Here is a 17,811-nt window from a genome sequence, read left to right as displayed (position 1 = left end):
GGCTCCAATGAGAGGGAAGGCTCCGAGGCAGATGCTGGCGCCGAGCTTACCAAAGCCGAAGCTCCGAGAGGGAGAGCGGGGTCGGACAAGGGTCCAATGCCACTAGCCCCCTCGGAGCCAACAGTGGAAACCCGATGACCGGATCCCTCCAAGGAAGGCCTCAAGGAGGAGATCGGAGCCAAGGACGACTGAGCCGAAGGATGTATCGGCTCCAGCATCAAAACAGTCGCTGTCCCGAGAAGCTCCGGCTCCGAACTCTGGTGTGGAGTCGGAGGAGGAAGTTCAAGGGGTAAGGCTATAGCCGAAGTCTGTTGAGACGGGCTATGGAGCATTTGGGCCAGTGCCTGAGACTTCAACAGCCTGCTTACCACCCTCTAAGTCGTGGTCAGACAGCCTGGAAGATCGGCTCCGATGGCTCCGCTCCGACAAAAGAGGAAACCCCGGAGCTGAATGGATACTCAGTATCGAAGGGGGCAGAGATCTCCTTCGGGTCGAAGCCATCGGAGCCGAAGTCCCCTGAACTCCAGATGGAGCCGAAGGTTTCTCTGCTCCGATGCTGGATAAAGTGTCGGCTCCAGCCGGAGCCGACAAGGCCACAGTAGAGAAGGTATCTGAGCCAGCCGGCGCCGACCCTACTACTTTAACAGCAGATGCATCGGTTCCAGCCGGAGCCGATCTCGGCTCCGGAGCCGAAGCCACCGGAGGAGGCTTGGATACTGAAGCCTGAGCCTTCGGTGGTTTAGAAGGTTTCCCAGACCCTGCTTTAGAGGGAGAACCTTCTGGCTTAAGTAAGCCTCGGAGGATAAGTTTATTCCTCCTTTCCTGCAGGACTCTGGCTAAAAGCGTGACACAAAGCACAGGAGTCCTGCAGGTGCAAAGGCCCCAGGCAGTACACACAAGTGTGACAGTCTGTCAGACATTTTCTAACAGCACTGGTCACACTTCTTAAAGCCTGAGACCTTGCCTTCCCTAGACATATCCTAGGAGGAAGTAACACACACAAACCCCAACAAAACACACAAATTAATCCCCTACACACAACACACAGGAAGGGATTAACCAATAGGGTTTTAGGCCTAACTGAAAACTTTATACTCAAGGTTATAAAAAAGGGTTATAAAGTTTGAAAGGAAGGGAATAGGGTAGGCTGTAATATACTAGACTATACCAAGACTAAAGGGGAAAATTCCTAACTAAGCTTTTTCTGATTTTACTAGAAAATCACTTACCTCAGCTGGCAAAGGCGACCTCTTTCGCTAAGCGGCAAACGAGATCTGAGGTAGTCCTGCCTTGCATCATGGGATATAGGGTTGCCTCGAGCTGGTAAAAGGAGTTCTCAAGCTAAGAAAGTGCCGAGTCGGAGCCGAGGATCGGCTCCGAACCCATCCAGCAAGAATGAAGGCGAGATTGACAACTTAACATCATAGGTTTAAGGCCCAAGATGTGACATGGAACAGGAAACAGCAAAGACTGGAAAATACTGAAGTCTTTCAAAAATTAATAGTAAAACATGGTGGGGTGCAAAGGCACTGCTGAGACCCAAACTTTGATCCCCAAATGCTATGACTCTGGAATTCAAGTTGTTGCCATTAAGACAATACCAATCAGAAAGTGTTATGGAGAGGGCTAGAGTTCATTGCAGTCAGAGGGTGCCAAATGCACCATGTCCTGCTACTCCAGGGTCTGGGCAGAACTACACAAGACACTGATCATGGTTGTACCTTGCTGAACCTTTAAGTCTTGTACACTGGCCAGATTTTGAGTCGCCTAGGCAGGGAATCACCGATTAATACTGCAACATAGGAATAGCACCATTTTAGATATTCAACAGCTTGGTGAGGGCTTTTCAAACAACTTCATTCCTGAATAAGGAATGCAGTCTCACTCTTCACAGTAACTGAACTTGAGTGGTAATTTCCTGGCGTGTACTTTCAGTATAAATACTGAACTTTTTTCCCCTGGACCTATGCAGGTCTTCAAGCCCCACAAAGTTTCCTCCACTTCTAATAGGACCTCAGTGAGACATCACAATACCTTACCCCTTTAATAGTATCCACACCTCAAAGACCAGCACTAGTTAAGAGTACTACATCCACCACCCACCCCTCCCTTAGTTTTGGGAACAATTCTTACTACATCTTTAATAGCTCAATTTCTGTCTTGCTACATCTTATTTTTCCTCCTCCAAATGACTGGAGTCCAAAAATGGGGCTCTATCTTAGTTTGGACCCGCCATCTTTGGTCCAATTTCTGCATTCCTAGTTTTCCTACTAGCAAAATCTGCTGGTTTTGCAAGCTGAGCAGAATGGCACAACTTCACACTCATGCCCTGTTAAATTTGTATCCCTCTACTTATGTATACAAGAGATATCCAGGTCCGGTAGCCTTAAGTTATCCTGCCCTACAGGGTGGAAGGAAGCAAAAATGAAATTTCACAACTATAGCCTTGGTGCATTTTCTCCATTCATATCCTAGCTAAAGTAGGGATACCCCACACCACCCTAAAAACATTCAGGGTTCATGTTCAGAATTTGATAAAGGGTATAACTAGTATGATCACTTTGAAATCATTTCTGCAGCCCAGTGGTAGACATCCCTGCCCTATCCCTCCATTTTAAAATTACCCCCGGCAGGATCCCTCCCCACCTTTGCCTTATACTTTCAATCTCCTTGGCTCTATTCAACAGAATAGAAATGCTCAGTAAGGCAACATTTACACCAGTCATTGACCATTGCATTCCAAGCCTTTCCAAAGAGGTCTATGAAAGGCTCCTACCTTCCACAAAACTGTATTTGATCCATTCAAAATAACTTAGAATACAAGATGCACGATCCCAAAGGTCATTCATTGTTTGGCAATGCCAGGACCACTGCCTTCAACAAATTTACCCAACTCAAAACATGCAGTTCCTTTCAAATTTAACAGGCTCTAACCTTCACATCTCTACAGAAATCCATTTACTCCTGCAGAATCTCCCATTGGCTGTTCAAGCAGTTTAAATGTTCCACACTACACGTCATGCAGTTAATGACCCACAACAGCCTTGAATCTCAAGTGGTCTCTGCCGAACCAGATTTTTTGCACCACTGGTTCAACAGTTTTAGGATTCTCAGCTAATAGGATGACAGGATTTAACACTTCCACTTATCCAATTCAGCACAAGGATAAACGACTGGCTAACTTTTGCCAAACTCACACCCCATTTCCATCATTAAATTTGTTACTTTAGTCTCATCTGCAAGCAGTTCATCCAGGACATTTCCATCTTCCCCTGTATCCATTTGCAAGAAAAGTCACTTTTCAAAAGTCTGTTACTGTCCAACAGAACCCATTTTGGAGTGTACATTACAATCCCTCAGACTGCATTGCTTAGTGTACATTAGCAGCCCAATTGATTAGACAAGACAACCGCATTTGCCAAATAAAGGGACACCATTCATACAAACATTCCCCATTGCTGTGGGCATGTTGCACAGCCTTTGTCTGCTAGATCACCCTGGGTACAACCAGAATGTGTGGGAACAGTGGTTCCCAGAAACACCCCCCAACAAAGAATCAATGCTTTTTGCATGTATGCCATACTCCAAAGACGATCTTACAGGATTGCTTCCAAGTTGCAGTATATCAGAATCTTAACCTATGAAACCGTTCTCTGTACAAGTACAATGGTACCATTGCAACCTTTTCAAAGGGATAAGTCAGGGTCAGATGTTTGGTCCATGTGGCAAAACAGAGCTCTACTCAGCTCATCCAGTTAATGTAACAGGAGCTCTTGCCATGCCAACCTGTCTACACAATGCTTTGACTGATTTAAAACAGTTTACTATCAAATGATTGAAAATCAAAATACTGAATCCCAAAGACTGAATTCAAAATACTGAATGATGGAATTTGCCGTTGTGTGATCTTGGATTTGTCTTTTTGGGATTCGGTCTCGATTCAGTCATTTGAGTGTACATCGATTCAGAACATTGTAAAATGAACCTGTTAATATGGTTTGATTTATATTAACACCCATCTCAAGTGATATTTCACTGTAACAGTTACTATATTTGCTAGTGGTTTGAGGATGGTTGCTTCTGTTAACCCCATCTAAAACCCCCATAGCCATTAAAAGCACTGTAAAGCATTCCTAAATTAAAAATCCTGCAACAATGAGCACAGTTTGGTTTAGAGTAAGGCAGTGGCATTTCCAAGTAATGCCATGAAAAATGGAATCTGCAGTAAACTAAAGCAACTCTAATGGAAAATAAAGCATCTGCCACCAAGTCATTTTCTAGTACTAAACAGCTCCTGTAAACTTCAGCAGTAAAACACTGGTATGGCAATATCCATTTCACACTCCAACCATGAAGTGCTCCTAGACAGGAGTCAATCACAAAGTAATTACTAGTCAGGGTTTAAGCAGCTAAACAAAACCAGGAAGCCAGAGGCAACTTGAGTGCTGCAAGTCATAACTGTACACTATGCATACTTAACTGCAAAGGGTAGTTCCAAACAGATCTATGCATTACCACAAAATGTATCAAGGAAACATGAATGTGCAAATTTAGAGCATGCAGCACAAATGCTACCAGAAACTTAAAATAGCACTTACCCAGACCCATATACTGCTGTCCAAGCAAGGAACTGGCAGCAAGCTGACTGTAGGGAGGCATACCACGAAACGGGCTGTAAGACAATGGTGGCTGATAAGAGGCTGTGGATGAAGTGCCCAAGGATGACTGGAAATAATCACAGACTTTAGTAAAATATTGCATGTTCAGGTGTAAAGTGAGCCAAAGCTCCAAACCTAATATTCAAAATTCACAAACTACCTGTACAATAGCAGGATCTTGAGGAAGAGCATGCTGAGGCTTTGGTGGTTCACATACTGTAATGTCTTTAATATCACTGCCACGAAAGATAATGTACTCGTAAACCTCTTCTCTCGGTGGTACAGGTCTGTCTGTAGGTCTGTCTTCTGTTCCAAATGAACATACTGTTGACCCAAACGAAGACAGTAAGGTATTATACCAAACGAAGACAGTAAGGTATTATACTACAGCTGTTTATGCATGCATTAATTTGTCTACAGATTTGGAATTTTGTTTATCTGCATATTTCCATCTAAACACTGAACCATTACAATTTCTAGTTACTTTAATGCAGTGGCAATTTAAGCCCAACCAGGCCACGTGAAAGAGGCTGCAAAACTCTACATGTTTGGAACTCTCTAAAGGGGGAATACAGGGCAATTCAAGTTTCAATTTTCAAAACTGGTACACATACAAAGTCAATGTTTTACAACTGCAAAGTTTATGAAGCATTTGCAAGTATTAGGTTCTTTGGAGGAGTTTATGGCCGTTCACCCAAGGAAGTGCAAGACCAACCAAGGCAATACTGAAGATGCTATAACAGAGGGGGGAAATCTCACTGTACTCCAGTCCATTAAAGGGAGGAGATGGAGGTACTGTGAAAGCAGTGCTGTTCTGCACCTGCAGTCAAGTTGGAAAACCTGAAGCCCTCAAAAAATATCTTTAGCAGGAGTAGAGTAGGAAGCAGAGTAGCAATATTAAGCGCAGTTTAGGTAGAAAGCAAAACGCCAAACAGGCAAGGTCTACTTGAAAAGGGAAGCTTGTACAAGTCTGGAGTAAACATTACCCATAAAGTCTAGGGATTAGCCTATTCCTTGCATCTAGCAAATTGTATCCAAGTAGGCTTAAGTCCACAAGATACCTAGATGAACCTTTCAAAACTCCTTGGAACATAACTCACCACTTGGTAAATGCTAGAATTTGTATGGGTGATATTTTGACAACCTAGTTCTTTAGCTTATCCTTGCTATCTTTCCAAGATGAACTTTTCACCTTTATTAAAACACTACCCACCAAGTTTTACTGAATCTTAAAATGGAACTGAGAATTGATCATTCCAACCATTAGAATAACTTATTTAGGAAAGCCCACCTACTCCCAACTCCATTTTGACAGCTAGCACCCTTTACATCAGAAAAGCATTAAAGGGTCAGCTGGGTTCACCTTGCTAGGATGGTTTCTGGGATTGACCCCCTTCATAAAAGGGTAAAATGATGCAAATGTTAACGGTTGTTACCCAGCCCAAGTTTTAGAAGGGATATTCGAGGTGGTGAAACTGAAGGATGGACTGGCTTTGTTCCCTTACTAGCAGTTTAGTGAAGACAGACACCAAGTTTGAACATTGGTGCAATCATTAGACATGTCCAACTGATGCTAGGACTATTTGACAACTTTCAGTGGGTGGTTTAAAATGCAGAAAAAAGTGACTAACCCACTAGTTATTTTCAGAAGGGACTGGAACTATCTAGAAAAGCAAACTGCATTTAGTAAAAAACAATTTCCAGTGTATGTCCAAGTGTGGCAATTCCAACGGTCTTCAATTGTCCTCTAAATTTCCAAGAAACTGCAAAACAAAAAGGTAGTTTTATAGCACTGTTCCCAAGGTCCCAGTTTCTATACTGGGGAAACAAGTGCTTTAAGAAAATGCATCAATCCTCAGGGGATATTAAAACAAGGAAGTAGAAAGCCTTTTTAAAACTTCCAAAAGTACAATCACATCAAGTGTTTTGTAACAGACATCCTCTAGACTCAAAGGGTGAACCTTGGAAACGTTAGAATGCAAAGATTAAGAATGGCAGATTAGAACCCAATCTAACTTAACATAATGGTCTAAATGAAGGTATATCCCTTGCCAGTTTCCTAAAATTTAACATTTAAGTCTGTATTGAATGCAATGCATTTTTGTTCAAGAGGCAAGACTGAAGTCTGCTTTTCCTTTCCTGTGTAACAAGTTTACAAAGATTCACTTCAATGCAACTGCTTGGGTGCATACTAAGTTTTCAGTAGGTTTGTATAACGGATATAATTTTTAATGTTACTTCACCTTTAAAACTCAACCACCCTTTGGTTAACTTCAGGCTTTGTTTAAAATGCAGGAAGTTACTCTAATCTGAACTCCCTTCTGACTGGGACAAAAGCACTCTGGTTTTACTGGGGTTTACCTTTTGGTGCCTACATTCTTCAGCAACTTCGCTGGTGTGGATTGAGCTGTGATTTTTTTTTTGCAAAATAAGAATTGACAATTGGACAGTGGGAAAACTGTCTGGCTATTACTGGAACTGGAGAAGCCAGGCAGCCAGCCTGCAATATGAAAGGGCAGGATGGATCATCATATCAGAGGGGTGAGACAGGAGATCTGAAGTTGAAGTGACAAAAAAAGGAAACCAAATCAGTCAAGATCAGTATGGTGCAAGGAGGATGGCTTTACTCTTCAACCCAACAGCTTTCTGTAGAAAATGTTGGAATTATGGGATTGATGGGTAGGCATAAAGTAGTCAATGGGGCCAATTGTGAAGTAGCACATACCTCTAATTCCCCCCCCGAGAGGATTAGGGAAAAGTAGCTGCTGCACTTGTTTTATGCGAGAAGCAAAAGGATTAATGCTGGCCCCACTGACTAATCATTTTAGTCAGGAGGCTGTTTTAGACCAGTTGTGAGGTAGACTGCACCTGCTCCCATCTGCCATCACAATGAACTTCCCAGAATGTGCGTTGCTATGAGTAAGCAGTTGGACAAGATCACCCATTGTCAGTGCTTAGACACAAGGGGTATGATCTGGTACCTCGCTTGATGTCCCACTCAGTTTGATCTGCAATTGCCCCTAAAGGGAGACAATCTTGCAAGGCCTGCAATGTAAACACTGCAGCTAGGTGATTTAAACAGAAGTTTGTCTGACGAGACTAAGTGCCTCTGACACTTCCCCAAGAAGATATCCACCCCCTCCAACTGGGAAATGTCCATGGTCACTGGACCTTGGGCCGAGGGGGAAATGGACAGCCTAGAACCTGATCTGACTGAAGCCAGAGATCTTTCATATCTGGATGGAGAACCCTCATGTAAAAGATCACTGCTGACTGATCCTAGAACTTTAAAGGTAGTGGGGCCAAACTGGATGAAGTCTTGGTAGTGGGGCCAAACTGGATGAAGTCTTGGTAGTGGGGCCAAACTGGATGAAGTCTTGGTAGTGGGGCCAAACTGGATGAAGTCTTGGTAGTGGGGCCAAACTGGATGAAGTCTTGGTAGTGGCCAAACTGGATGAAGTCTTGGTAGTGGCCAAACTGGATGAAGTCTTGGTAGTGGCCAAACTGGATGAAGTCTTGGTAGTGGCCAAACTGGATGAAGTCTTGGTAGTGGCCAAACTGGATGAAGTCTTGGTAGTGGCCAAACTGGATGAAGTCTTGGTAGTGGGGCCAAACTGGATGAAGTCTTGGTAGTGGGGCCAAACTGGATGAAGTCTTGGTAGTGGGGCCAAACTGGATGAAGTCTTGGTAGTGGGGCCAAACTGGATGAAGTCTTGGTAGTGGCCAAACTGGATGAAGTCTTGGTAGTGGCCAAACTGGATGAAGTCTTGGTAGTGGCCAAACTGGATGTAACCATAAACTACAGGTCTTAAGAACTTGCCCATATCAACTAATGCCCGGTCGGAGCAGTAATAAGCCAGTCTAGATATGGATGTTCCCACAATGGGGGCTGTGGAGAGACCAAAGGCCAGAAGTGAGCAATAATGACCGGCTCCCAGCTGGGACTGCAAGTACCTCTTGGATTGTCTTAATTTTTGTGATGGAAGACATCCTGAAGGTTTAATCGTCCTTGCCCCAAAAAGGACCGACTGAACCATGACCATCTGAAACTTGTTAAAGTTGAGATCCAAAATTGGTATCAAGGTTTAGTGCCAAGAGGACTGAAGTTCTGAATTCCATCTGGTCCGCTGTGACCCGAGGTATAGCAGCTTTTGTATTAGAACTGCTTCTTCCCTCTGTCTGGGGGGAGGGGGTATAAGAGGTATTTTATAGCTCCTGGAAATCATCCTCTGCATCCAATTATCTTGTTTAGCCAGGCTCTCTGGTGCAGCAACAGACCCCCCCCCCCAACTGCCTCCAGAGGCAGATAAACCTCTTCAGGAGCACTAGTAGGATCTAACCAAGAAAATATTTGGATCCCTGATTTTGCAGGCCTCTGCCATGGAGATAGTGACCACTGCAGCCCCCCCCCCGGAAAGGAATCTGGGATTTTCTGAACCACATCTCAACCACTTCAATTGATTAGCAGTGTGAAGTTCCCTTACATTTCAAACCAGGCACAATCATTCCAGTCCAACAAATCCAGTCCAACAGGACTAAAGGACTACAAGCCTGTTGCGTTGACATCATTGGTCATATACTTGAGGCTGGCGTTGGCTCAAGGATATTACAGCTCCCTCACTGGAGCTCCTTCAGTTTACTTATCACGAGAACTGATCACTAGATGCAAGATGTAGTGCAGGCCCATATTAACTGCAACATTCTAACAACCCAGGGATGTATGCAAGTTTTGTATTTGTGGACGTAGCTATGCATTTAATACAATTCTGGAACTTCACTGGACTCCCGCCAGTTTTCCACTCCCATCTCCACCTGTCACTGATCACTTTTCTGACCAACAGGAAACAGCAGGTGAAACTGGGGAAATTTATATGTAGCTATCGCACAATTCAGGTGCCCCCAGAGGTGTGGTCTCCCAACTATTCTCCATCTGCACTGACTCCACCTCTAAAGTCCCCTGTCAAGCTTTAAGCAGTCATTGGGCTCATCAGAAATTATGAGTCTGCATAGACAAGAGGTTGAGCAGATTACCCTTTGGTGTAGTCAGAATAACCTGAAGCTAAAAACTTAAACTGCGGAAATGACAGACTAGGAGTGGTACTAAAATTATCCCCCTTCCTATACCAAATACTGCTGTCAGTTGTAAAATCCAAGTTTTAGGGACCTTGAATCTCCCAGAACTAAGTAGACCAGTGTCTGGTCCATCATAAAAGCATAACAGCCAATTTACGTTCGGCAACAGCTGAAGTTCAGCCTCCCACAGGAACTGTCAATAGCAGTGCTCTCAGCTCATCTGCAAGTGTCTTGGATCTGTCCAATCATGACAAAATAGGTTACATCAAATAGTCAGGTCTGCCAAAAAATCACTGGTGCCATTTTGCCCTCCATATTGGACCTGTACCAAGAGTCATGAAAAGGGCAGGGAAAGTCACCAACTCTTCACATCCAGGCCAGTTTTTGAAAGACTACCATTGATCAGATGTTAACATGTACCAAAGCAAGCAAATCTGTTTCTACAGGCTATCAAGTTCATAAACTTAACTTATTAGGCTGGTGCATTTTCCCAAGCCTGAGTAAATATTTTCCAGAGTTTGTCTTTTTGCAGAGTTGCACTTGCACCTTGTAGGTGTATTTACATTTTTTCAATAGTTCTGCATATTTACACAATTCATAAATTGAGTCACTGAAACTCAAGTCGCATTCCTTTTATCTGCACACACTTTGCCAAGGTGATTGATTCCTTTAAAACTAATCTGAGGGGTCAAAAACATGCCCATTGCAGACAGGTTATTTCCCTTCACATCTAGATAATGCACCCTTCATTTTTGGGTGCAAGATGTGCAGTCAAAAGGAACACTGAACAAAGACTAAGGGTTCTGCAAAATCACACAAGTGCATTCAGACATGTCTCTGGACAGAAATGCCTGAACCCACTGCCCAAGACTCCAGCTACATTCTGAATGAACTCAGAGGAATTTGAAATGGACTGCAAGATACCAAACTAAAGTCAGATTATTTTACCTCTGCAGAAATGGATCCCAAGATGGTATTTGACAATCTTGATCAAATCCCTCTGTAGCCTTATAGAATGTGCCAAATAATTCAACTGGCCTCAAGGCAAAGGTTGAAGACATGCTTCCCAAACTTATCCTTTGCTCTAGACTCCCTGCTGAACTAGCTAGAGATCCACTGTTCCTTTTTAGTGGCTGCTGCCCCAGCCATGGCATCAATGGGCACACGCTTTACCCAAAGGCTATATACCCAGGAGACTGGGAAGGATTATAGCACCACCTTCAGATTAGTTCAACTGTCATGTTCCTTCCACAGCTGCTAAGAGACCAATTCAATAAGCTAGTCAGCAGGTGGCATAAAGTACAGATGTGTACACCTACCATAAATGTAGATTTATTCACTGTTGCAATCACATTTAGGGTTATCCCTGCCAGGGTAGCCCTCGGCCAGCCCGAATACCAGACTTGGTATTTCTGCATCGGTTGCTGTCACTTGGACTGAAGTCAGGTTGTCAGTGGTATAAAGGAAGGCAGCATACGCCATTACATCAGTTTCTTGCCTTAACCTGTCAGGAGCCCCCAAAGTAGGAGGCCAGGTTCTGGTGGAAGAACCCCACCAGTGGAAAATACCAATAGGTCCCTGGTAAGGAAAGGATAACAGGGAAAGGGGGATAGAGGGAGGGAAACCAGGACTGCAACAGTGAACATCTACATTTACAGTAAGTGTAGACAACTGTACTGCTAGTTTTGCAGTTAGTCACATTTGGGTAGATTTTCAAAGCCAAGGAATGGGTGGAGATGGTCAAGGAAGCTAAGGGCTGGCTAGAATGCCCTGTAAGACTACAGAGTCAAACCCTGCCCTGGATTTGGAGAGGCAGGTAGTAATGCTAGACACCCCTTAGGGGAAGCTTACCATGGTTTGCAGAAAAGTATGCAGTGCGCTATCCATTTGGAAAGGACTTGGAGATTAGCTTTACTACAGGAGCAGAAGGCAAAGCAAACAGCAACTGATAAGGCTTTCTGAAGGGTTTAGTCCTGGCCAGATAAGAGCTGTGTGCACATCTGGAGTGCAGAATCCTTTCCCCCTTGCTTTGGAGATTAGGAAAGGTGGGCAGATAAATGGATTGGTAGAATGCCACACTGGACATCTTGGGCATGAAGGATGGGTTAGTTTTGAGGTACACCCTGTCTGCATGGGAGATTTAAGGGATCCACAGCCATGAGCACTTGCAGCTCAGACTTCTGGCTGAAGTGATGGCCAGAAGGAAGGCAGTCTTCCAGAAAAGAATTTAGCTCTGCAGAAGCTGGTTCAAAAGGAGGCAGGGTGAGCTTTTCCAAGACAAAGTTAGGGAACCAAGCTGGTGTATGTGCCCTTCTGGGGGGTTTCAAGTCACTACACCCTCTGAGGAACTATCAAAGGGTGTGAGGAGAGGCTGCTCAGTGGGAAATTAGCAGAAAGAGGCATGAATGTTGAGGAGAGAGATGTGTAGGTCAGCTAAGAGATATATATATATATAGGTCAGCTAAGAGATATATATATATAGGTCAGCTAAGAGATATATATATATATATATATATATATATATATATATATATATATATATATATATATATATATATATATATATATATATATATATATATAGTAAGATATATATATATATATATATATATATAGATATATATATATATATATATATATATATATATATATATATATATATATATATATATATATATATATATATATATATATATATATATATATATATATATACAGATATATATATATATATATATAGGAGGGCTGTGCTGTATTGGCCCCCTTAACCTGGATCCAGGTGCAGAATCTTCCATTTATTGACTTCCTGGTGCTAGGGTGTCTGGCCTCAGATAACATCCAGAGCCTGTTTATAGGATGGCAGATTGGGTCTGCAATTGGGGGTGCATGAATTCCCTTCGCCTCTGGGTTAGGAGGTTTGGAATTTGAGGAAGATGTCATGGAGGCAGCAGGGACAGGCTGTGCAGCAAGGGGTACAGTGCTGTTAGGGCCAGTCTAGAGCTACAACAATGGTCCTTGGTTTTTCCTCCCTTATTTTGAGCAGTACCCTGGGGATGAGAGGTAGGGGAGGAAAGGCATAGACAGGTTGATCCAGGGGAAGGACAGGGCATCCATTTTACAAGCCATGCAGTGATTCTCCCCGATGCAGAATTTGCCAAGATGGTGTGGGAGGCAAAAAGACAGAGGTAGACCTTTGGTGTTCCCCATTTATGAGTTTAGGAATAAGGTTCGTCGAGCTGCCACTCGTGGGTCCAAAAACTCTGCTCAATTGGTCTGCCAGGAAGTTGAGCCTGGTAGGTATTGTGCTAACAGGTGTAGCTGCATGGAAGAGGCTGTGAGCCAAAGGGTCATGGCCAGCCTGCAGAGGGTAGGAGCGAGTCCCTTCTTGCTTGCATACCACATCAGTGGTGTTTTGATCAGAACCCCTGGAGAGAAAAGGGTTTGAGTTAAGGCCTGCTGCACAGCCATCATCTGTTTGATTGATGTGCGGGGGACTTGCTGTGGGTTCCACTGGCCCTGTAAGCACCTGCCATCCAGGTGCACAGTCTGACAAGTCTGTGGAGGGTCTGGGAGCAGGCTGTTGCCCAAAGAAATTCCTCTCAGGCAAGGAATATGTAGAAGAGTTTACAAGTCTTGAGTGTTGACACCAAAGGCCCTTTAAGTACCATTGAAGTTTCCTCATATGCAGTTTGGCATACAGGAGTATGCAATATGCCATGAACCAAAGGGCTTGTAGATTTCCCTAGTAGAAAGCTGGAGCCCAGTTGAGAAAAGCAAGCAGATAGGAAACTGTCTCTGGTGTAAGGTATGCCATCTGGGATGCTGTGTCCAGACTTGCTCCCAGGAAAATTATCCTTTGGGTGGGCACCTGTTGACTTTGTATACCCTAGGGAGGTTAGTAGGCTCTTTACAAAGGCCAGGTGTTTGAGCAGCTTTTCTTGGCTGGTCTGCCTGAATAAGGCAGTATGGGCAAATTTGAATATTTGTCTGCAAAAAGCAATGGCTGGAGCCAGGCATTTTATAAAAAAAATCTGGAAGCAGTAGATAAGCCAAAGAGAAGTGCAGAATTCTGAAAGTATTTAAATCCTACCCTGAAGCAGAGATTTCCTGCTAGATTCCCCGATAGGTACTTGGAAGTAGGCCTCCGATTTAGGGTGGCTAGTCAAGTGTCCTTTGAGAGGATGGGTAGCAGCTGCTGGAGGGTGAACATTTTGAATTTTGGGATCACCAGGAAGGTGTTTAGAATGGATACAAGATGGGTCACCATATGCTCTTCTGGACACCAGAAAAAGTCCAGAGTAGAAGCCTTGGCCCATCTGTTCTGGAAGAACACTACTGCCCTCAAAGAGGGGTGGTATGGATTTGCTTTTGAGCCTCTGCCCACGGGATTTGGTGGTAGATCTAGAAACCAGTTTGGGGTTAGAAGGGTGTGGAAGGAGAGTTTGTATCCTTGAGACAAGGTTCAGAACCCATTGGTCCTTGGTAATGGCCCAGGTGTTATGAGTTAAAGTTTTCCTCCTAAAGGTATGTGAAGGTGGGCAGAGGGGAGGTCAAGGAGAGTCATTGTGAGTTCTTACCATAACAGGGTGGCTTAAAACTCACTGGTTTTGGAGCGAGTCCACTGCTTAGATCTCTGCATTCCCTGGGTCTGTCTGGGGTAGGGGGGGAAGACTGTTTCCATGGGGCCTAGGCTGGGTCTGTTAACTCTGCAAGAACCAGTGCTTGGTGGGCAAATGCTTGAACAACCTATGGTGGGGCTGGACATGTTCAGTTTGCCTATATTTTGCTGCTTCCATTTTTAAGGCCTCTTCTGCCTTGGTACCAAATAAGTTTTGTGCAAGGGTGAATCCAACAAATCAAATTTGACATGGTCCGGCAGGGGTTGTTTAAGCAATGTGCATCTTCTGAGATAGTGACACCCTGCAAGAAGATTCTAGGGTGTCAAAACCACAGTACAAAGTGTTACTTGACTTGCCGAATGAATCAAGTCTTGTAAATATTTAGATTCTGCCCATGCAGGAAAGGACAGAGTTCGTTGCAGATACTTAGCATATGGAACTGACAATTTAGTGCCAGATAGCAAGAGTAGCAGAGGTGCATACTTTACCCCATTTGTCCAATGCTCTGGAATCCCTCTGAGGGAGTGGAATTCTTAGAGGTTGCTTTAATCCCTTTTGGTCCTTGAGAAAACCTCAGTCAGCTGTTGGATTTTTAAAAAATATGAGTCAGGGACTCTAGTACTGGTTTTCTGGGAGCATTAGGGAGGACATCTGAAGTCCAGCTGGATTCAAGAAAAACATCTGCCACATCCAGGCCTGTCGGGGGGGGGGGGGTATGGCCGGCCTGTGTGGGGGGTATGGCCGGCCAAGTGCATGTTGCAAAGATCTAGGAATTCCACGAGTCTAGACCAAGGGTAGCCCCAACTCCATTGGAAATGCTCCATTAAAGTATGCAGGGTTTCCCCAAATGACAAATCCCCTAGGGAGAGGCTGAAGGAATGGGATTCTGCTGCATTAGAGTCCTCAAATGTGGAGGGGCTGCATGTCTTCATAGTCAGATGCATCAGATTAATTTGACTTGTTCAGACAAAACTGCTGGAGACTGATCTCTTCCTTTTTGAGGAAGTGGCTTGGATTCCCCTAATCAGCATAAGGTCTTCTGCCATTTTAAGCATTTGACACAGAAGCAAGGTAGCACGTGCCCGAGTAGGTAGTCAGTTTCTTGGCTGTGGTTCAAACCCTGGGCCCAAGGAACTCTTTTCGAAAGAGCGTTTGCATAGAGATTCGGTGGTGCAAAGGACCTCCTTGGAAGCTGGTGCCTGCTCAGTGGCTCTGGACATTCAAGGGAAGACCACAGGATCCTTAGATGAAGTTCTGCAGCATACTGACAACCTAGTGGAGTCTGTAGCAGCCTGGAAATAAACTGAAGAGGGCATCAGGGACTGAAAAAGCACCTCACTAAGTACCAAAGGACTGACCACTAGCTTAATGGAAACGTCAAGGTTCGGACCTGTGCTTTCTATCTTTAGGATTTTCTGGAAGATATGCTGTCAGATGGCTTACCGAAGCCATATCAGAGTTAGGACTGTAAACAAAAATATCTGGCTACAATAAGCCAGATGACAGTTCTGGCATTGAAGCACAGAATGCCAGAACAGATTTAGTAGCCTGGGTCTAGGCAAGTGACACAGTAAAAGTGGAAGTCTGGTGGTAGTATTGGCTTTCCACAGGAAAGACAATTAACCGTGCAAAAAAAAAAAATTCCAAACTGGGTACTTTAGTGGCAGACCAGTACTCATGCAAACTGCTTCCACTTTGGGCTCCATGGCAAGACAGATGTAATAGGGTCGGCTGCCTTCCTTTATACCCCTGACAAGTCCTCAAGTGACAGCAACTGATGCAGAAATGCCAAGTCTCTGGTATTTGGGCTGGCTGAAGCTACCCTGGCAGGGGTAGCCATAAATGACTGCAAGAGTGAAACACCACAAACATCCCAAGAGGTAGACAGGCCAGTACCAAAAGCTTAGAGGAAGACTTCTTGGAAGTCTTGATAGGCATCCAGCCACCTCTCATTTTCAGATTAAAGATGGTTAGGAAGTGAGTGGGGACCAATCACCTTTTTCAAAGTCCATATCCTCTGTGACAGACTACCAAGGAGAGTCCAAGTGCTTCCTCTTGCACTTGTTTCTTCAGATACCTCATCAGGGTTCATTGGCCTGAACACCTTCCAGGGAAGCCTGGGGCTCGCTCGGGCAGTCTCCAGGGAACACAGATAAGGCTCCAAGTGCACAGACATCAAGGTAGCAGGTTAAAGACCAAGACCTGAGGGGATTGGATCAATTTTCTGCCAGGGCAGAAAAGCCTAAACAGCCTTGAAGGCGTAAGACAAGCTTTCAGGAACCCAAAGATGAGCTATCAAACGCCAGGACTCTGAGGTGCACAGACTGCTGACATCTTTGGAGTCTACTACAACACCTGATCTGACAGGGAAGCTTTGGCTCTAAAGATACTGGCATCTTCAGAGTAGAGCCAGATTGAGTCTGAAGGCTCTGATCTAGGGACTCAGACTGCACTGTTGCTACAAGTTCCTCATTCCTTCATCTTAGAACAGACCCGAAAGGTCTGGAGCAAATGAAATCCAGACTGTGCCAAGAGGAACTTCCACACCACTTTCCTCATCTTCCTCTGTGGAAAGTCTGGAAGAATGAATGGGAACAATACAGGGAGGCATGGGTCAGTGATGGTCTAAAAGGGCGAGGGCACGTTTGCAAGCATCAAATCCACAAACTAGCATGCAAGGGATGAGTTAGACTGACCCAACTTTTCAGATCTGGGGGATGAGGAACTCAATCTGACTGGATCCAACTTGTGCCTTTTCCTTGATTGCTCCAAAACTAGGTAGGATGAAGTGGATGGTTTTTGGACCGAGCACCAGATATTGCCCTTCTGAAAGCAGACAATCTTTTCAGTAAAAGTTTATTCTACGAAAGGAATGGGACTGAAGCCATGGCAGATTAAACATTCTTGGGGCTGTAAAGGCCCAAGGCAGTAAACAGATTGTTACCTTGTGCCCACATTTAACATTTTTTAATTTAACATTTTTTAAACCCAGTGGGGTCTTACCCCAACATAAAAAAAGAAAACCACCATTTAGCTGGATTTTGTTTTTGGGAAAGAAAAAAAACAGTGATGGTAAGCGCTACACCAAGTGTAGCAAGGTAACAAGTAAAGTAATTTAAGTGCACCAAGTACAAAAGGCAAGAAAAACAAACAGTTTTACCAGCTATGCTAACCAGAAATAGCATACAGCATGAAGGTAAGGGCCAAGTAAGAGGTAGATAATTTCTCAAAGCAAGAAAGGTCAGCATCTTTCGATGAAGGCGGTGAAATCAGAGGAAACCGTACATTGTGGGGAAAGGGAGAAGCAAGGGCTTTGTTACCAGAGATTTAGTAGTGTCCAAGTCAAATCTGAGCAAGAGTTGAAGACGGAAAATTGACAGATTGCAGTAGATTCTGCTGAACACTAAAACACCAATTCTTGATGGGAGTAACTTACCATCAAAAGACAAAGTGATTAGATT

General features: G+C 44.2%; 1 protein-coding gene across 1 annotated transcript in view; it reads right to left on the bottom strand.

The window, feature by feature from the left end:
• The window catches only part of LSM14B (LSM family member 14B), a gene marked incomplete in the record, with an annotated part of 815,052 nt that overhangs the window by 769,423 nt on the left and 27,818 nt on the right, over positions 1-17,811 (bottom strand). The window contains 2 exon segments of the mRNA XM_044090355.1: positions 4,599-4,725; positions 4,819-4,982. Of these exon segments, the coding sequence (XP_043946290.1) occupies positions 4,599-4,725; positions 4,819-4,982 (291 nt within the window).

This window comes from Protopterus annectens, chromosome 12.part0, assembly GCF_019279795.1.
Source record: "Protopterus annectens isolate FY-2018-M chromosome 12.part0, PAN1.0, whole genome shotgun sequence".
NCBI classification, from domain to species: Eukaryota; Metazoa; Chordata; order Ceratodontiformes; family Protopteridae; genus Protopterus; species Protopterus annectens.
Note: the sequence above shows the minus strand (reverse complement) of the source record. Positions and strands in the feature narration are given on the sequence as shown.